At 48.9% G+C, this 20,143-nt stretch overlaps 6 protein-coding genes across 6 annotated transcripts; 5 read left to right on the top strand and 1 right to left on the bottom strand.

Annotated features, from left to right (window-relative positions):
- Positions 1-1,871: 1,871 nt before the first annotated feature.
- pex6 (AAA family ATPase peroxin 6) lies at positions 1,872-6,403 on the top strand (the record flags this gene model as incomplete). The annotated part of the gene is made up of 3 exons (XM_040959124.2): positions 1,872-2,061; positions 2,128-5,869; positions 5,953-6,403. 3 exons carry the CDS (start codon positions 1,872-1,874, stop codon positions 6,401-6,403), a joined length of 4,383 nt encoding a protein of 1,460 aa, XP_040810459.2.
- A 2,216-nt stretch (positions 6,404-8,619) lies between these two features.
- N7455_008321 (uncharacterized protein) lies at positions 8,620-9,804 on the top strand (the record flags this gene model as incomplete). Its single annotated transcript, XM_040959108.2, has 1 exon — positions 8,620-9,804. One exon carries the CDS (start codon positions 8,620-8,622, stop codon positions 9,802-9,804), a length of 1,185 nt encoding a protein of 394 aa, XP_040810423.2.
- A 1,340-nt stretch (positions 9,805-11,144) lies between these two features.
- On the top strand, positions 11,145-13,478 carry N7455_008320 (GABA permease GabA; the record flags this gene model as incomplete). Its single annotated transcript, XM_040959160.2, has 15 exons — positions 11,145-11,230; positions 11,293-11,326; positions 11,388-11,457; positions 11,519-11,760; positions 11,822-11,936; positions 11,987-12,065; positions 12,121-12,155; positions 12,205-12,233; positions 12,283-12,340; positions 12,394-12,595; positions 12,649-12,726; positions 12,790-12,918; positions 12,968-13,115; positions 13,173-13,251; positions 13,309-13,478. 15 exons carry the CDS (start codon positions 11,145-11,147, stop codon positions 13,476-13,478), a joined length of 1,554 nt encoding a protein of 517 aa, XP_040810440.2.
- Positions 13,479-13,892: 414 nt separating this feature from the next.
- On the top strand, positions 13,893-15,353 carry N7455_008319 (questin oxidase family protein; the record flags this gene model as incomplete). Its single annotated transcript, XM_040959096.2, has 4 exons — positions 13,893-14,099; positions 14,185-14,330; positions 14,393-14,520; positions 14,584-15,353. The coding sequence occupies 4 exons, from the start codon at positions 13,893-13,895 to the stop codon at positions 15,351-15,353; spliced, it is 1,251 nt and encodes a 416-aa protein (XP_040810480.2).
- A 419-nt stretch (positions 15,354-15,772) lies between these two features.
- Positions 15,773-17,723, top strand: N7455_008318 (HECT-type E3 ubiquitin transferase; the record flags this gene model as incomplete). The annotated part of the gene is made up of 3 exons (XM_040959153.2): positions 15,773-16,519; positions 17,038-17,325; positions 17,427-17,723. 3 exons carry the CDS (start codon positions 15,773-15,775, stop codon positions 17,721-17,723), a joined length of 1,332 nt encoding a protein of 443 aa, XP_040810471.2.
- An 84-nt stretch (positions 17,724-17,807) lies between these two features.
- On the bottom strand, positions 17,808-19,428 carry N7455_008317 (TauD/TfdA dioxygenase family protein). Its single transcript, XM_040959090.2, has 5 exons — positions 19,106-19,428; positions 18,832-19,037; positions 18,278-18,769; positions 18,077-18,210; positions 17,808-18,018 (listed from the first exon to the last, which is right to left on the bottom strand). Exons 1-5 carry the CDS (start codon positions 19,300-19,302, stop codon positions 17,905-17,907), a joined length of 1,143 nt encoding a protein of 380 aa, XP_040810388.1. The 5' UTR covers positions 19,303-19,428; the 3' UTR covers positions 17,808-17,904.
- Positions 19,429-20,143: the final 715 nt, after the last annotated feature.

Genomic DNA, 20,143 nt, shown 5'->3' with positions numbered 1-20,143 from the left:
AAGAGCCTCACCTTCCAAGGTTCTAACGGAGAGAGTCCAGGCAGCCTTTTTTATTTTCCTACGCGTCAATTTCGAACAGAAATTCTTGGGATTTTCTACAGCTATACCCCCATAGTACCGATGGTAAAATCCGGAGTCAGCATTTTGATTTTCAACCATGTCTACGTCACCTATTACTAGGATCATGCCATAAAAAATCTGGGCAAGGAAGATCACTAGGTCACGCTGATTTAGCATGGAACAACCCAACGCCCCAGGGTCTTGGCCCCTGATTGACCGGAAAACCACAAAAAAAAAAACGGACCCACACGGCCAACAAAAAGTGAACAACGTCGACTACTTTTTGAGATATGCCAACTCACCCATCTCTTCTGCACCAATAGTACGGAGTACTTCGGAGTACTTCGTACTCCGTACTGGCTCATTGATTTCACGCCAAATATGAGCTGCACATGCACACTTGAGCCTCCCATCACCGCTTTTCGTACTTGCCCGGCCCAATAAGAGTTCAATGTTGGTCCTGCTCAGCCTGCGTCTGTCGGACGAAAATGCACCCGTTTACTGATCGGACGGGCCAGACACTATGCTCGTATCGACCCCTCAGCTGGCTCCGCCCTTGTCTGACTCCTCCTTCCCGGTGCACAGCCCACCTGTCAGTCCCTCAAAAAGCTCCAGCTTTCCAAAGAGTACGATGTACTTTATATACTTGAGCCAGGTGTTTGTAGCCTCTCATTTACTTTACAATGTAGCATCTCATTTACTTTAAAACTGTACCTGAAATCAACAGCTGTCGTATCTGCAAGGACCGACAACGCCAACCTTATTCGAATATTGTATAGTTCATTGATATGCCAAACTCACATTCATGGCTATAGTTACTATTTATTATTCCAAGGTTGGCATGTAGCTGATCACTCTACAATGACTCTAGATCATGGATAGGATTGGTATGGAAGTCTATTCCCTGGCAAGCATCCGGGGAAAGCAATCAGTCAACAACATTTCTTATTCCCCGCCTGAGCAAGAATATACCTCCTCTACATCACCTTCGGCACACTCGCCCGTCATCGCCCTAACTATTCCAGGCTGCGATATTATTACCTCAATATGCAACTGCCTAATGGGTTTCTCTGGTAATCTACTAAATAATGTCGCATCTGCTAGAAACTTTAGTACTAGAAATAAGTCTGCCTTAACCACCTGCCCAGGCATCGAAGAGAGCTGACAAATATATATTTCTGGGGAACCTAATTTGGCTAAAATTGTTTCAATGACAGAAAAAAGCAGTAAGCCCCCAAATATAAGCTCTTCCGTCCGTTCAGATTAGTTGAGACCTCGGGACTCAATTGGAATGGACCTACCCCGAATGATGTCAGCCATTTGGAGCCCCAGGGCTGGGGGAGCTTTTGTTTCACGCGCTATCACAAGCAGACAACAGCCAATGACGTTAGAGCACGCTTGCGACTGAGATTGGGCATAAAGCCATACATTGTTGAGTACTACTGGAGTTATCTTTGTTAATTCAAAGAAAGTGCAGCAGAACTATATTGTACATATATATATATATATTCTCTATTCATCCTCCGCACATACTTGCGTACATTGTCCCCGGTCGATTGGACCTCGGCTTCGGGATATGGCAGAACGACGGGCGGTGCCGAGATGCCCGCGTGTTGATTTCCCCCGGATTCTGGATCCGGCGAACCTCGTCTTCTCCCCTCAGTAGTTCGCTAAGTCAGGCGCGGGATTATATAGGACATTTTCTCATGGGTGCTTGTTAAACAGATGATTTGGTGATTGCATTCCGTTCATATCTCCTCCTATCTCCCCCGCTTCATTTACCGACACCAACCGGACAAGACACCGCATCCATGGACTTCGAACAGTATGGGCAGAACTCCCAACAACCTAGACAACGGAGAAGAAGAGCCGGAAAGCGGCGATTGAACAATAAGGCACCTATCGCAGCACGTTTGGCTCTGGATCCCCAGCTGCGCGGGAAAGTCGGCATAGTATCCGAGGATCTAGCGAATGACCTCTTCCAGCAGCAGGCCCTCCAAGGTGAGTGTGAAGCCCATTTGACTGTTCTTAATAAGAATGTTAACCAATCCGTCTTCTTCTGACCAGATGTCACGACCTCTGACGATGGAGTACTTTATGTTGCAATTGCCCCGCATACCCCGACTTATACCTCGGTGGAAGATCAGGCCTGGACGATACTCCCTGTGCGCATCCAGCCAAGAGAGAGATCGCCAGGTCTAATGTCACACTCGACTGTGCTGTTTCCTGAATCAGCAGACTCACTTCAGCCTTTCCTCCAGGCTTTGGGAAAAGTTGACTCGTCACGCAACTCCCTACAGGCACACCGTTCCGTAGAGATTCGGATTCTGGATGTCGCCCCAATTCATCTCGATACAATCTTTGTGACCGTTGAGCGACATCTACTCCGCAATCATGATGATATTCAGAGTAAATTCGGTGGTGGATTCACGAATGCGCAAGGGCCGAATGGACTCTGGGGGAAGTCGGGGAACTCGGTAGAAGCCAAGAAGTATTCGAAAAGGGCTGCAGCCGATGCCGAACAACGCCTCACTGCAGCAGTCCGTGAAGCATTGGGAGCTCAGCGCATTGTGCATACCGGAGACGTGCTGCCCCTTCCACTCCCTTCTCATCCCATAACCTATGCGCCACCACCACCTGCACGGATCTCGTTCTGCGAGCCCGTTTCGCAAGGCTTGCTGATGTCAACGACAAGGATTGTGCTTGTCCAAGCTCGTCCTCAAGGTCTCCGCGCTCAACAAACCGTGCCCTCGAGGTCTGCGCTTCTGAAGCAAGTGGCCGAGGACGAAGCTGATGACACTTCCAACGAACAATTCTATTCTGCAGCCGAAGATAAGCCTGGCGAAAGTGGGACAGAAATGGAAGTAACGTCAGCTGCTGAGGAGTCAGAAACAGAGGGCTCAGTAGGATCCATGAGTGACTCCTCGGATGATTCTCTGGAAGACATGATTTCCCTTAGTGCACCTGAATTGCCGCAGCCACCATCGGGGATGATGTCTTCCTTGACTTCGGCGACCCCTAGAGCCGGCGGTCGACGATCAGACGGGATCCATACCCCTGGATCTGTGGCATCGAATTTCACATCGGCCACCATGCGCCCTGGCCGTGGCGGAGGCAAGACTTTCAAAGTGGAAGGTCTCCTGCAACAAGTCCCAAATGAGGTGCTGCACCCCCGGCCTCGCGACGATGAAGACGTCGACTCCTTTGTCTTTGTAGATATCAGCACGCTCGCCAAGATCGGATGCTTTTCCGGTGATTGGGTTAGAATCGAAGCTGCCGAGGAGCCCCAGCTGAACATGTTCGCCTCGCTCAAATTCGGAAGTTTCAACGACTCCCCTGAAGACTCGGGCGATTGGCGCCCAGTTAAGATTTTTGGTCTATCGGGTCTTCCGTCCTCCAAGCCGCGGTATGCCATTAATCACTCCGGTGAACGCCGGTCCAGTGTTTCGCAACGCGCACCCACCCGCTTGACCCCTTCAGTTTTCGTTCCCCCGTTGCTTCTTGGTAACATTGAAAATCCCAAGTACCTGCGGATCTCTCCCATGACCTTCGCTACTCCTAACGGATCCTCCAAACCTGGTCTTTTGCATCAAATGAAGAACACTGCTGCTAAGAACCCACCTTTGGCGAAAGAGGTTACACTGCTCAAGGTTTCCACTCCTCTCTCAATGGACCGGGTCCTTCAACCAGCGCTATTTGCAGGATTGAAGCAATACTTTGAATCACGCCGGCGTATCCTTAAAAGTGGTGATTTGGTCGGAATTAGCGTGGACGAAGGACTTGGCAGAGCGGTGTTCTCTGGCACCGCCGGCGGTGACAGTGCCAGTCAGGAGGAAGACATCACCATCCGGCTGGGCCAAGGTGTCAATGCGAATAATGCCGGAGCCCGCAAAATCGGCGTCGCTTGGTTCCGTGTTGGGCAGGTAGCCCCGACTACTGTAGAGGAGCTAGAGGAGACAGGCGAAGATCAGTGGGGCGGAGTTGCTGTACTTGACCCGGCGACTACGCGCATGGTACAGGCTGGAAGCGACGTGAGCCGAGTTCCTGGTGTGTTGGGCAACGGGTGGGAGTACTGGCTCGGCGTCAAGACGATCCCAAAGAGCGTCCATGACGCCCCAACGCCTCATGGAATTGTTGCTGATCCACCTCAGTCCTTTATCCCATCACTGCAGCAGCGAATTCGTGACCTGTTGTCCGCTGCCACAAGCCCGCGGGCTATTCAGCTTGGAATGAAACCCGTCTTCATTCTCCTCAGATCTCAGCAAAGACATATCGGCAAGGCAACCATCGCAACTCGAGCGTGCTCAGATATCGGGCTGCACACATTCCCCATCGATGCGTACGATATCTTGACAGAAGGCGGCGCGAATGGTGGCGATGTCAAGACCGAAGCATACCTCAAAGCCCGAGCAGAACGGGCTTTCCACTGCGGAGCAAACTGCACCGCATTGCTGATTAGACATATTGAGGTTTTAACCGCCGATCGCATTGTGACAGCAATGAGTGATATCTTGAACGATGCCAGAGTTGTCATTGCGACTACCACTGATGTGGAAACTATCCCCGAAGGTATCCGCAGCCTCATCACCCATGAGTTTGAGATGGGTGCCCCTGAGGAGAAAGAGCGTGAAGGCATTCTGCGAAATGCCGTCGCGGAGCGCAGTATCAGACTGTCCGCGGACGTGGAACTGGGCACCATTGCTCTGAAGACCGCAGCTCTTGTTGCAGGAGATCTGGTTGACGTTGTAGAGCGGGCTGCCGGGGCAAGAACAGCTCGCCTCGAAAGTCTGGCCGAGGCTAGCAAGAAGCTTTCCGGATCGGAGGTCTTCGTCAGAGACGTCCTGCTGGCAGGAGGCGACGGTGCACGAGGTGTCACCAAGGCAGACTTTGACGCCGCTGTAGAAGCTGCGCGGAAGAACTTTGCCGATTCAATCGGCGCACCTAAGATTCCAAACGTTGGCTGGGACGATGTTGGTGGATTGACTAACGTTAAGGATGCCTTGGTCGAGACCATCCAGCTGCCACTCGAACGACCCGAGCTCTTCGCCAAGGGAATGAAGAAGCGTAGTGGTATCTTGTTCTATGGCCCGCCCGGCACCGGAAAGACCCTCCTCGCCAAGGCCATTGCCACCGAGTTCTCTCTCAACTTCTTCTCTGTCAAGGGCCCCGAGCTGCTTAATATGTACATTGGTGAATCTGAGGCAAACGTGCGTCGAGTATTCCAGCGCGCTCGAGATGCTCGTCCCTGCGTTGTGTTCTTTGATGAGCTGGATTCCGTTGCGCCCAAGCGTGGTAACCAGGGAGACAGCGGTGGTGTTATGGACCGTATTGTCAGTCAGCTGCTCGCAGAGCTGGATGGAATGAACGGCGGCGAGGAGAATAGCGGTGGAGTGTTCGTCATTGGTGCGACTAACCGTCCCGATCTGCTTGACACTGCGCTTCTCCGCCCTGGTCGCTTCGACAAGATGCTCTACCTGGGCGTGTCAGATACACATAGGAAGCAGGCGACTATCCTTGAGGCTCTGACGCGGAAGTTCGCTCTCAACCCCGATGTCTCACTTGACCGCGTTGCGGAACAGCTTCCTTTGACTTATACTGGTGCTGATCTGTATGCACTCTGCTCTGATGCTATGCTAAAAGCTATCACCCGAAAGGCCACTGCGGTCGACGAGAAGATCAAGACTCTGCCAAATGGTCCCGTCAGCACTGCTTGGTTCTTTGACCACCTCGCCACGAAGGAGGATGTGAATGTGATGGTAACAGAGGAGGATTTCCTGTCTGCTCAAGGAGAGCTTGTGCCAAGTGTTAGGTATGTGTCCACCCTCTTCCCCATCCTATCCTACCCCTTTTCTTCTCCTCTTGGTGATATACCATGATACTAACCGCTCGCAGTGCCAAGGAACTTGAACATTTCGAGCGCATCCGTCAAACCTTCGAAGCAGTGGATAAATCAAAGCAAGACCCCGCCGCTGCCGCGCCACAGACAATTGCAGAGGCAATGGAGGCATTCAACCTGGGCGGCTCGGCCACACTAGAAGAGGCACCGGCCACGAATGGTGACAGTAACACAACCGAGAGTCTTCCCGGTCGTATCAAAGGCTTGACCAAATGGCCAGGCAACCTTGTCCGCAGTGCCAGCGGTCAGTCAACAACCAGCAGCAAAGGCAAAGGAAAGAGCGTCAGCAAGAAGGGAAAGTCCCGCACCGGCGCGGAATCTGATGGATCTATTGATGGTGACGACGAGGATATGGCAGATAGTGCTAATGCCCAAGAGGATGAAGATGAGGATGATTACGTCGTTCGGACTGATCACTTGATGAACCCAATGGAGGAGGTTGAATAGAAAGTCTGGCACTGTCCGTATATTTTAGCGTGCTGGCACTGTTCAGCTGGTCGACCAGACGGCCTTTGTATCTACTATGCTGATTTGATATACCTATTGCTTATCTGTACATGTCTACTTCTTTTCTCTGCTATTACCACATCCCTAGCCCATCACGAGGAGCGCACCTAGGCCAACGCTGCGGTGCTAGACTAGCTGAAATCCTGAGATATTTCAACGCACGACTCTTTATTGATTGCCTAAGATTGGCAAGGGTATCGTATTGTTATTCCGAATTTCCTTGTGATCACAGTATTCCAAGGTCGTTGCCTGTCACGACGTCGCGCCACAGTTGGACTTGAAATAAGGTTAGCCGTTGATATTGAGCCACCATTACCCGCGCGTCTACGAACAGTACCATGGGTACCTAGGTATTTCTAGGCATGTTCTGGAACCTTGGAAGCTTGCCTAGGGAACTTAATCTACCTAGGTATTTACCCCATGACACCTTCTGTTGCCGTTGCAGTCATCATCGTTCTCGTCCACGGGTCCTTCTTATCGTCTATCAAAACAAAAGCAATTGCGCGTACCGAAATATGGCACTCTAAACGCCACTACTGTATTTCAGCTCATTAGTCGAGGCTTCTTTATACTGATATATGCATGGTTCCTTTCTTCCGCTTCTCATAAGAACTGGGACGCGCAGAACGACATGTAATACCTTATACTTTTAGGGGCGACCACAACCAATCAACTGCAAATTTAGATGCTCGTCATCATCAGGTGTGGCGCATTCATATCGATAAAGGTCGAGTTCTCATCGATCCAATCAAAGCTCCCGTATCACACGCAAAACAAGATCCCAGCTTTCGTGTGCATGTGGTGCACGGAAAGCTCAACCCACTGATAGTTGACATAGCCGGTAAGAATGTCTCGCGTATGGCATAGAAAATAGCAAGGGTGGTCTTTCCTCTTTCTGTCTATAGATATATACTGTAGTTTGCCTCATATATTTCTACTATAGTATCCAAAGTCCTAACTAGGTGCCATATTGGGTCACACTATTGTGATGTTTTCGCATACGTGCCCTCTTAATTGCCTTACGAGAGCCATACCCCTAAGGCGATGGCTAAGGCGGACTTAACAGGGACTAACCAAGCCGAATCACTCTCATCATTAAGTGGTAGTCGTGGGTCGTGGATTTTGTTAATATTCTCGACATCACAGGTATTAAGGCCAAAGATTTTCATAGCGTCATCGAGGTTGCAGCACCAGTATGCCTGGTTAAACCGCATACATCCCATACATATTCGCTCCATGGTGGGTATAAATATATGGTCAGACAACTCTCCGCAGGACACACAGTTTTCGGCTCGAATTGCGGCTTCAAGTTGTCCAATGGTCCAGACATGCTCGGTCATGGTATTGCGAATAATCTTCGGCAGTCCTGGCGCCCACTGCTTCAGGAAGCGCAAAGAACCGGATCCTTTGACAACCTTGTTTGCAGAGCGGCAGCTTAAGGAAAATTTCCACAACATCCATTAGTCTCATTCTCTTCGTTGCAGAGCAACTCTATCATTTCATGGTCGTATATAGTAACCTTCCTTCAAGGGCCCATCTCCCTCTTTGTAGTGGGCTCCGAACCAAGCTGCACCATCCCAGGAACTAGTGTATGTTGGCACCCATGCACTCACTCCGGATATGCCCAAGCAGGTCAGAGTGAGAGCGCACATGAAAGGCTGGATGGTGCAGAATGACCTCTAACTGAGCCTTGTCCACGACCACGAGCGCACTGAAGGCCTCGCCACCAAACAATGTAGTGTATCATAAATAGATATAGCACAGTATCACTTCCCACCTGGCTGGCATCGCGTTTGCCATGCCAGGCCGCAGTCTCGCACTTTCCGATTCACTTCGCTCCATAAATTGGGGTTTGTTCCTCTCTCTCCTTGCCACTTCTTCTCCTCACTCTTTCTCTTCACATCTTCCTTCCTTCTCAATATCCTTTCATCCATTTCCCACCCTTCTCAATCCAAGGGTTTGTGTTTATCAGGTTTGAGTTATCATCCACATGGAGTGTTTATCACATCATCCACTGACACGATACTGATAGTGTTCTTCCATTTGTTGACCGCACGTGTTTTTCACGTGTTTCTCCAACCGGAGGCCTCTCTTACTGCGTTCTCTCCAACACATTCTATCTCACATTCTTGTGATTTGCACGCCGTCTCGCCACAATGCATCTCTCGCTGGACCCGGAGCAGTTGTCCTGGGGACAGGATTTTGCCAACAGCCGGGAGCCGGCGAAGATGCTCAAAATCATTGCCAAGAGCCCCCGTACCCTGGAAACTGGAATCATCGATATCGAGGTGAAGCCTGTGCCGGAGCCCATCAGACCCAAGGAGAAGGCCACGGAGGACTTGGGAGATATGAGATGTCTCCCGAACGAAATCTTCGACATGATTGTCAACAAATTGGACATGCCTAGTGCCATCAGTCTGTCGTACGTCAACCGCATCGCCAATCAGCTTGTGCAGAAAAGCCCGGTTTCATTTCTGAGGCAGTGGGCCCCCGGCATGCCGAGGATTCTCAGAAAGACTCAGATCTATGAGAACTGGTCCATTCATGAGCTCAAAGAGGCAATTATGCGTGAAAACTGCGTGGTATGCGGCGCGTCGTCCGTTCAACTCTACCTACCTACAATGGAGCGTATCTGCCACCCTTGCCTGCACGAAAACCACTCATACTGGTGTCTCCCCATCGAAAAGGCAGCCATAATCTTTGGTCTTGACCTACCCGATCTCATTAATACCCAAACCATGTACTTGCCGCGGCTGAGCAGGAATGAATTTGATTTGGGAGATCTTGGCGCTTGGGTTATTCCTGTCAAAGTGGCGCTGACCAAAGCCCTGGAACTGTACGGCACCCGCAGGGGTATTAAACATGCTGTGGAGGGCACCGCGTCAAGTACTGATGGAGAAGAAGAAGAACCTGATACCTTCGATGACGAAGACGAAGAATTTGTGGTCGAAAACCAACATGACATTTATCGCGCTGCTCCACTGGATTCACCCAACTCCGTCAAACTGCGTTTGCTCATCTCCATGGGAAATTATCATCAGCATGCTCACCACCATGAAGTTGCCTGTCGGGTTTCTGTCATCAATCGAGACAATACGCGCAGAAATCTTTACTCGTGCCGTGGTTGCACTGCCATGCTCACGCACCCGAAGATGGAATCAATTTCCGACAGCCAGATGAAGATGATGAGACTTGACCCCGCCCTTGACAAGTATGAGCGATCGTTTGCAATCTTCCGTCGCGCTTTTAGTGTGTGGACCGAGGCCGATATGATTGAGCATATTCGAACCGAGTGCATTGGGGGTTGGTTCCTGCTGCATGCTGAAGGACAGAATGAGTAGTTCTATGTGACTCTATGGCCCTGGATGCAAGAAGTGATGCCAGCCAAGCCTCGTTGTCTCTAAAACATTGTGATGGATAGGGGAGTTGGAGGAGGAACAGTGGGTCAAAGGGGTTCTTGAGTCATTTACATGTCTGCCGTTTGAACCAGGAAAGGTTGGGAATTTTGAGTTTCAAATTTCCATGGATGATGTCAACCTTGGAAGGTGTGGTTTGGGGATGGGCAATGTATGTACATGTGTGCTTTGTACATCCTAGGATAATGAAAGGGGCAAATTTTGTTTTTTGTTTTTTTTTGTTTTATGCACCCTTCGATTCTCAATGTTAATTTCGTTATTTTCCCTTTCTTTCATTTTCTCTCGCAGTAACTCCTCCCAAAAAGCAACTGGCATGATATCTATGTTTCACTTTATGAGTGGAGTGATTTAAAACACTTTTGGAGAATATTGCGTATTCTGAAGAGCAAAACATAGATACCCAGTCATAAGCGATGATACGCTCGGAGCACACTTGGGCACTTGAATAAGGCCAAGGTCAAATATGGAACCACACTTTCCCTCCAAGGGTACTGATAGACGATTTAATATGTGGCGGATAAGAAAGGGCATCGGAGTCTACCCGGTGAAAAAGATATCTTTTTACATAGGAGTATTTGTCTCTCGAGATAACCTTCGAAGGTTTACGGCCCACCGCTCCACACAAATTCGTTTCCCTTGGCATCTTGGCTCAATTCACTCAAACAGCGGGAAATACAGTAACCTACAACAACAAGTAAAGCCAAAGATGCTAGCCAAGCCCTTGGAAGCAATATACCTTCATTTATCATGCACATCCCACACTATATTTTCGCCATTTATCCGTCTCCAAAGATCGTCCACTTCCCCCAGTAACTTTCCTTCCCGCTAGTCAGGCATATGGGTCCAAATTGGACCAATCATACGTCGACCAGGGCATAAGCACTGGGGCTGCCGCCGCAAGCCATGGATCGTCCGTCCGCGACAATCCAACCTGGGAAGGGCCCGATCAGCTCGCAGCTTGTAACTGGCCGAAATCGCCGCTCTCGGTCCGCCGGACCAGTCACAGACACGGCCGGTTATCTTCTTCTGAACGCCCGAGGTTCCATACCCCAAATCCTTTACCTAACACTACTCCGTACTCGGTCTAATTCCCCGCGGGGAGCCAACGGTAGTACAGAATGCTCGGAAGATTGGGCTTGGAAATTGATATTCGAAAATCCGTCATGCTATTATTCTATTCAGGGCCTGCTTAAGATCCCTGTTCCTCCTTGTCTGACCTTTTTTTCCTTTTCATCACTTGTTGCACGTGGTACATAGCACTTACTATGGACAAAGGCGAATACAATAGCGATGATGCTCAGCTGGCCCAGCTGGGCCATAAGTCTGAGCTGAAGCGAAACTTCTCCATGATGTATGTGCTACAATTGAACACGAATTCCTGGATTGTGCTAACCTCTGTGTTCGTTCTTGAAGTTCCATGCTGGGTCTTGCTTTTGCCATTCTAAATGTACGTGACGCGACCGGGAGTATTCAAAATTTTATAAGCATCAACGATTAACACTGAACAGTCATGGACCGCTTTGTCGGCAAGTTTGGGACTCAGTTTGTCCTCGGGAGGCAGCGCGAGTGTTGTCTGGGGTATGTATCTGCTCGGCTCTCTATCAATTCCTCAAAATAGAGCTGACATGAGTCCCAATAGGTCTTATTACAGCAGGAATCTGTAATTTGTGCATGGCCACTTCCCTGGCCGAGTTTCTTTCTGCATACCCTACCGCCGGAGGCCAATATCATTGGGTCGCTGTGACTTCATGGAGAAAATGGATGCCAATTCTTTCCTGGATTACGGGTTGGGTCAACTGCTCTGGCTGGGTTGCGCTGGTCGCAACTGCTGGTCTCTTGGGCAGTCAGCTCATCCAGGGTGTGATCTCTCTCATGAACCCGGTAAGTTATTCTAGCCTACAATATTGATATATTGATATATTTGACTGACCTTCACATCCAGAGCTATAACCCCCAGCGCTGGCACCAATTCCTAATCTACTGCGGCTACAACATCGTTGCCTTCCTTATCAACGCCTTTATGAACAACCTGATGCCTTATGTCACCAAGGGAGCTTGTGAGATACCCTATATCGAGCTGTCGGAGATCTTCTACTAATTCCCACAGTCCTCTGGTCACTGACAGGATTTGCCGTCATTTGCATCACCGCACTTTCATGTGCTTCGCCAAACTATAACTCTGGAAAGTATGTCTTATCAGGTCGACACTTCCCTAGACGCCAAATGACTGACAGAGAACAGGTTCGTCTTCACCGATTTCATCAATGAAACAGGATGTAAGTTTCCCCAATCACTATCTATGTTTCTTGAGCTGACTCTTGTTAGGGCCTGATGGAGTTGCGTGGTTGCTTGGGGTATGTCGTTTGATACGAAAATTCATGAGTATATCTAACATATTCATAGCTTCTTCAAGGTGGTCTTGGTGTTACTGGCTTTGATGGTGTCGCTCACATGATTGAAGGTAGCTTCTAGAAGTCTGTCCTTAATCATGAATCTGAGGCTAATGGACTACAGAAATTCCCAACCCTTCGGTTGAAGGACCCAAGATCATGATTGCTTGTGTCCTTATCGGTACCTTCACTGGATCAGTCTTCCTTATTGTACTGCTCTTTGTGGCTGGCGATATCAACAAAATCATTGAGTCTGCGGCAACTCCGCTCCTTGCAATCTTGAAGAATGCCACTTCGAGCAATGCCGGCGCTATCTGTCTTTTAATGTAGGCCTCACTGCTCTTCCGTCGGTTTGTTATTGTACTAACAGCCTTTCAAGTTTCCCCCTAGTCTGCGCTCTGTTCGCTGCTATCGCAATTATGACCACTAGCAGTCGTATGATCTATGCCTTCGCGCGGTACGTTTGTTTCTATGGGCATTTTATCTTCAAATTTAGCCATTATACTGATACTACTTATAGGGATGGCGGTCTCCCTGCGTCTCCCTTCTTCTCTCGCGTTCACCCCAAGCTGAACGTCCCCTTGAACTCGTTATATCTCAATCTGGGTCTCATCACTATCTTTGGTTGTATCTTCTTGGGCTCATCCAGGTAAGCATGTGCATAACGTTTTATCCTGAATCTTGCTAACGTCTCCAAGTGCTTTCAATGCTATTGTCTCAGCATCGGTGGTGCTGCTCGGCATCTCATATGGAATGCCAATTGCGGTGAACTGCTGTCGAGGAAGAAGAATGCTACCCGAGCGCTCATTCGTCCTGCCAGAAATCGTTGGCTGGACCGTCAACCTTGCATGAGATCCTCCCCTGCGGCTTCATTGAAACCATTACTGACTCAAAACTTCTCAGGTCTCGTTGGCGTACATTGCTCTGACTACTATCCTCTTCCTCTTCCCCCCTGAGCTGCCTGCCACTGGTAGCAACATGAGTAAGTTGGCTCTCTCTTTTTGTGACGCAAAAGCACAAAACTAATTCAATGTGACAGATTACTGTGTTGCGGCATTTGGTATTGTCTTTGTCATTTCCGTCATCCAGTGGATTGTAGATGGACGCAAGAATTTCGTCGGTCCCCGTATATCGGTGGAAGTCTTCAATGGAGAGGCTGGGGCTCAGCCAGAGCAACCGATTCCAGTTGTTGAACAACATAAGGATTAAACCTCTAGATTGCCAGGATATATTACATATAATGTGACTTCATGGCGCAAAATCTAGGATTTTCAAATAGAATACCTCGCAAGCAAGGGTCTCCAAAACCTTGGAATGATAAAAGTATCCGTGTCTCAAATTTGATAACCATCGTATATGCTTTTGAACTATACTGAGAATATTGATCCATCCCAGCCGTCATTTCCATCAAAATAGTGACTTCATATGTTTGCATTTTTTTTTGGAGCAAGCTGAGTAGGTAGCCATCGCTCGATGGAATCATGCAATTTATTAGGTTGTCATGTGACCAGATTGATAACCCAAAGTTTCCTACGTCATCCATGGATATCAACTTCTGCTTCACGTGACGATTTCCCAACAATCCCATCCAAACAACTACACACAGCCTCGCTCATCGTCACAATGTTTACTGTTCGGTGGCCATCATTACCATCTCTTGGATTGTTTTCATCCTCGCCCACCCAAGCGATTGATCTGCCACCGGTCAACGTCCATGAAACCGAGACAGCTCAAGACAAGCCGGCCCGGGCATTCAAGCACCTACTGAAGTTGAATCATGTGGAGAACTCGCTATTCGATTGTCGGAACTTCCCTAACCAGTTAATACACGTGAGTCATCTGCATTGCCTTCGTAACAAGGGCTTTCTATGTATGCATTCCTCGCCATTGGTCCATATCATTAACCTGCTTGCAGCTCTTGAGCTCCTCCTTTTTGCAAGGCGCAGACGCCGATACTTTAGGCCGCATATATGAGGAAGAAGTGTCTGATCTAGTTAAATGGAAGGGATCGCCGGCTGAAATCAGTACTCTTGACTGGCGAGGCCACCTGGGATGTCGAGGGTGGGTTGCCGGACTTGTCTCGGTCTTTCTTCCGCTTGAGACTCTTCGTTAACACCAAGCAGATTTGATCGAGCATTCGTGGATTTCTTTGAAGATGAAATGGTCCACCTCGGCTATGACTGGAAGGAAGTCGTGGCCGAGTACCTGTTTACCGGCAAGGAGCCCATGTTTGATTCTATAATGGCTTGTCGTATGTTTCAATGCCCATCGAGAAAGCTAGGCTTGACTTTGCACGTGCTAACCACCTGTTTAGTCGGATTGCCATTGATCCATCTTGCGTACGCGTTTGAAATGGACAGCCGTGAAATCGCGATGGAAGCACTCGGGCTTGCAGCAACCTGCCACAATGACATATACAAGTCCTTGGAGGACCCTAAACACTCGAAAAACGAGGCATCGTATGAATCAAAGTCACTATTTGCAATTCTTGACCTGGTCCGGAAAGATAAGGACTTAGATGGCCTCTTTCCCACTCCCGGCAGCGACAACCTCGATACCCTTTTCGTCAGCCGGAACGTCGTGCTTCTCAACCACTGGAAGGCATGGAAGATCGAGAACCCAATTGAACAGTTCCGCGAGAGCCAAGAGCTTGCAGCTGCTTTGCTAGTTGGAACGGCTGCAGTTGATTCGACCGGGCATTACGATTGGTTCTTCGCTTTGAACCTCGCAACCAGCCACGCTGTCCGTGTCATGCTTCCTTTCATACCTCCCCAGTTCCAAATTTCTCTTCTTCGACAATGGTGGTTAGTTTGCGTCGGCATCTACGTCGCGCAACTGCGGCCCGAGATCAAAATGGACCAAATTCGGAATTATGATCTGAACGGAAAGGACTGGGAATGGGTTGCTGGGAAAGCTGTCAATGGTGAATTCTCGTCCAATGTGTACTTTGTAAAGACCACCCGAGCACTGAAGGAATTAGCCTCGACTTGGGGCGATTCTGATAGCTTCTTCTTGAAGGCTGCTGTGCGATTCGTGACCGAGTTCAAGCGTTGGCGAGGTAATTTTGTCGGATATGAGCTGTAGGTTTTGTTCACTTGTTTTGTTCACTCCTCTCAGCTCAAATTTATATACGATTTAATGAATAATTAAACAAAATATGTTAATTGATAATCGTTCTTGCATTACGACCTTGTGAGGGAAGTAAAGATTTACAGTTGTGCACGGGTTCACGTGTTGACGTGATTGGTGTTTGCACTGTTTGCATGTGAGAAACGCGGACCCTGGGGCCGAGATCACCACTGACATCAAATAAACTCCTCTAAGCATGACATGTTTCTCATGGCCTTAAGACAGTCAGAATTCTCACTTCTGCATGATTGCTAAATAGTTGCCCCGGTTACTCACTCTTTCCCCCCTTATCCTTCTAGCCAAGGAGCATCACACACCGCCAGTTATCGAACACAATCCCTGCTTGGGACACATTCGCGTACACAACTTCCACAATGCAGGATCCCGATGTGCCCCTCTATCTACACGCAGAGTTTCTACCAAACATCCGTCAGATAACCCTTTACGTGTCCCTCCCTGGGACGGCAAGATTTGATGGAATCCGACCGGACATCCAACTTTCAGAATCAAGAAAAGCAGTCACAGTTTCCCTATCAAAACCATTTGAATATGTTACAGAAACGATCAAACTGCCAGCGCGCGTTAATGACGCGTCTCGGCGCGTGTTGAAAACATCATGTGGGCCAGCACCAAAATCGGATCCCAATGGCGCTGGGGATTCCAGCTATGATTTTTCTTTCCGCATGCAGGTCGATCCCGACGAAGGGGCGCTGGCGCCTCGCGATGAACTAATTGATGAATTTGTACCATGGACAGCAGATGAAATGTCGACCTCGACTCGTATCCGTTGTCGAGAGTGTGCACAAGTATTTCTTGACTCCTCGTTGATATCCAAATCGGTTGATCCGGGGACAGGAGAAAGCCCTACCACGGGATGGATCTGGAAAGACCTTCCCAGTGGAAACTGGGCTGAAATGATGGATTTCTGGCATTGCCACAAACCAGACCCCCATGAAGGCCATGAGAAAGACGAGAAAGACACTGCGCTCGAGATTGAGGAACAAACTGCACAGACTAAAGGATATGGTGCGGACAGCCACGTTGTGGCTATTTCAGGGACAGTTTTTGTTGATGTTGCTACTTTCCTTCTCGCTGAAACAGACTACACAGGATTGAAAAAGGTAAGATTATTACGTCCCTCTCTTCTACCCCCATTGTTTCAGTCTGCTTTTTATCCCCCCGGAACCGGGCAACTTAGAAGGGGACCACTCAGTCTTCAGTGGGGTGGCCTCCGATACAATTGCCCAAGATGGACGATATGCACTTTGTGTAGTTGCAATCCAAGGAGAGGGTGGCCCTCTCACAGGAACAGGATCACGGACTAGAGGGGTAGTTATCCTCTCTCTGCAGATGGATTTCGCTCTTTGCGTTTGCGATAATGGACTTGTGTGAACTGCTTTTTCCTTGTTTTGCCACTCAAGGTGTTCTCTATTTTCAGCGCCGGCTATTTGAGCAGTGGAGTGGGCGTGATTACAAGAGTTACATTATATTATTCTCCTTGCGTGATGTGATGTGTGCAATATCTATATAACTGCGAGATTGAATACAATGCCTTTCCCTTCACTTCCAAGTCTTTTATTTCGCGCAATAATTCCAATTACGTTTCGATCACAATTTCCTGACAAGCAATGCAATTCAGGGCAATGACGAAGAGCAAAAACAAAACATCGAAGTCTCAATACCACGAACCCTCGACTGCGCAAACTGCAATTCCATAATTGGCATGGAAGATCCAATCGCCAAGGGATGGCGACTGCTGAAGGCGAACGTATCCCTGAATACCAGTTCACTCAGCCATGAGGCAGATATCGAAAAGTGGGAGGTCCACCCAACAGAAACGATCGTTGCTGCACAGTTACTTGAATTGATCGAGAGAGAAAGCGCCCGGCGATTCGTTGTTCATTGTGGTCAGAAGAGCGGTCTCGTGGTAAGTGATATACCATTCCACTCCAGGTTCCTCCGAATTTGAGGCATTGTCGAGAGTAAAACCTATAGGCGACACCGGCTAACGAATATTTTACTTGGCAGCTTTGGGTCTTCAATCCAGATATGCGATACTCGATTTCTAGCGCAGGCCGTAGTATCATGGCTCAGCAAGCGATGAAAGTATTCTACCAAAACTCTCCCGATGTGGATGAGCTGCTCCATCCAGAAATTGGGAATCCCTCGCCCTTGTCAGTGGAAGAGTTGGAATTGCCATCTATGATATTTGACGCAATGTCGCAAGCGTTGACTGGGAGTACTGAGATGCTCCCACTCTCTGCTAGGAGGTTTAACGAGTGGAATGTTGGGCTTTTGAGTCGTTTCAGGCGCGAGAAAGCGTGAGTTGTTGGGTTTTTTCATATGATACAAACTACGAAAGCCTATGACGGACATGCAGCATATTCAGGCTAATAATGCAGACGTGGGAATCAAATTATTCCTTGTTATTCGTTTCCTCTCAATTCGGGGTTGAGATTATCGTAGCTATGTGTTATTTTAATTTCGAAGGCTTCCAGCGCCCCATCTAACCATCAAAAGGTGTCTCATAGGGAGGCTCAGCTTGGGGTGTGAGACGAGCGATGTGTCGGCGCTGGCCATCCTCCCAGTCGAAAACGGCAGAGTGGCATGCCACACGGTTCTGCGAAGGTTAGCCTCTTTTCTCGTTGAAGAAAGAACAGGTTGGTGCTATAACTTACATCCCAGACAACGACGGTACCAGCCTTCCAGCGAATACGAGCCTGCAAGTCCTGCGACAAGGCGATGTGGTCGTACAGGAACTTGAGGAGGTGGTCTGACTCCTCTTTCTTGTATCCAACAATGTAACGGGTGACTATGCGAGAAGAACAAGACATGTCAGCTTTACAAATCATTCACCAAATGCGTTGATCCAGACTTACACTGAGGGTTCACGTAAAGTGCCTTCTCGCCAGTTACCGGGTGAGTTCGGACAATGGGGTGCTCCGAGGTAACAGGATCACGGCGGGCAATACCGCCGCCATTCAAACTAGCATTAATCTGCTCGAGGCCGGAGTGTACAGCCTTCAATCCGTGGAGTCGTTCCCGGAAGCCAGGTGACAGGCGCTTGTATGCCTGGACCATGTCGGCGAACAAGGTGTCACCACCTGTGGTAGGGCCGTCGAGCGCGTACAAGAAAGTTGTGCCGGGGGGCTGCTTCTCGAAGGTAATATCCGAGTGCCATGTGATAGTATTGGTGCGCTGCTTCAGGAAGGTATCACCGGTGCGGTCGTCAGCACCGCGGAAGACAAGGTGGATCTCTGGGAACCCCTTGGGGGCCCCTGAGGTCTGGTGGATGTGGTGTCGGCCGAAGTAGCCGGCATAGTCGACAACCTCTTGAATCGGGCGGGATGCGAAGTCTTGGTCGCGGAAGGCTGTTTAAATGTGTTAGATTCGTGTTTACAAGAGCGATGGAGAAACGTTTCTGAGCACATACCGACAACTCGTCGCTGTGCAACATAGAGGGCCAATTGATCCTTGCCCTTGTCAGACAGTTGGCTTAGTTGCACGCCGTGAATCTCAGAGCCAATGAAGGGAGTGATCTGGTCGACCTCGGCCTGGCCCTTGGGCAACAGGTCTGGGAAAGAGGCGTCGGCATCTTTGCCGTGGTCGTAGTGCTCAAAGAGCTCCAGAGGAGGGTATCTAGACGTCTATTAGATATGATATTCATGGGAATGCGGGGCGGCATTAGGGCCGGGGTATAGGTATACCTTTCTGTCTCGTTGTCCCAAACGGGCAGATATTCCGGATAGGATACAGGAGGTAGCTTGTCTGTGCCCTTAATCTCACGCTCCTTTTCGATCTTGTATCCTATCAAGTTCTCCTTGTTGAAGCCACCATCCGACTTCAGCGGAAGCGTAACAGGCGGGGCCCGAAGGCCTACTGATTCAGTGAGGGAGGGAGCCATGTTTTAGGATTGAAGTTTAAAAAAGTGAGTGTGTTTGTATTGCCTCTGTGAGCAGATCTGTGTGTCCGTATCTTCGTGTCATGGAGGGTTAACCCCTGTCAATATATACCCATTTCGGCACGATCAAACCGAGATAACGCGAATTACGCCATCATTGCGGGGGTTTACGGTTTTTGTGGGATGACAATTCAGCATCAACTTTCCGTTGTCATCGCGAGCGAGCCGACGAGCCTGCGGGGTTACGCGAGGAAGGTACTATGTATATTTGTTGTAGTATTCGATAACCAGCGTCTTAGCATGTTATGTTGAGGATGACGTGATAGAAGAATGGCGTGCGTCCACTGACAATCGCCGTGATTTGAAAGAATCAAATTCATTCGTAGACTCGACATTGATGGGATATGCCATTGGGGCTACTATGGCGTGATACATAACTCCCCTCGCGCAACATTTGAACAATCTTTTTTTTTATTTACATTTCGTTATTTTTGACTTAGCCTTTTCACACAATCTATATCATGTTTAATAACGTATCATAAATCATATACTCTGTAGTCAATGTCTTAAGATTGAATAGATGCTAGGATAGGGTATGAGGACTCCACATAGTTAATATAACTAATATAGTTAATATAGCTAAGATAGCATAGACAACTCCGTAACCGTACAGTAAAATATTATACTATTATACTTTCTATGGAGTATATCTTGTAAATCTTCATGAAACTGGTTGAAGGATACGAAACATCCCTGCTTGATATGGCTCTGCCGACTCGTGGACTCTAACGTCACTCCCACTACACTTGCGTGATTCAGCCAAGCCAACACCCGACTACACAAC

The sequence above is a fragment of the Penicillium solitum genome, assembly GCF_028829755.1.
Source record: "Penicillium solitum strain IBT 25940 chromosome Unknown utg000005l_segment0_segment0, whole genome shotgun sequence".
Lineage (NCBI taxonomy): Eukaryota > Fungi > Ascomycota > Eurotiomycetes > Eurotiales > Aspergillaceae > Penicillium > Penicillium solitum.
This window is presented reverse-complemented; position numbering and strand designations above follow the sequence as displayed.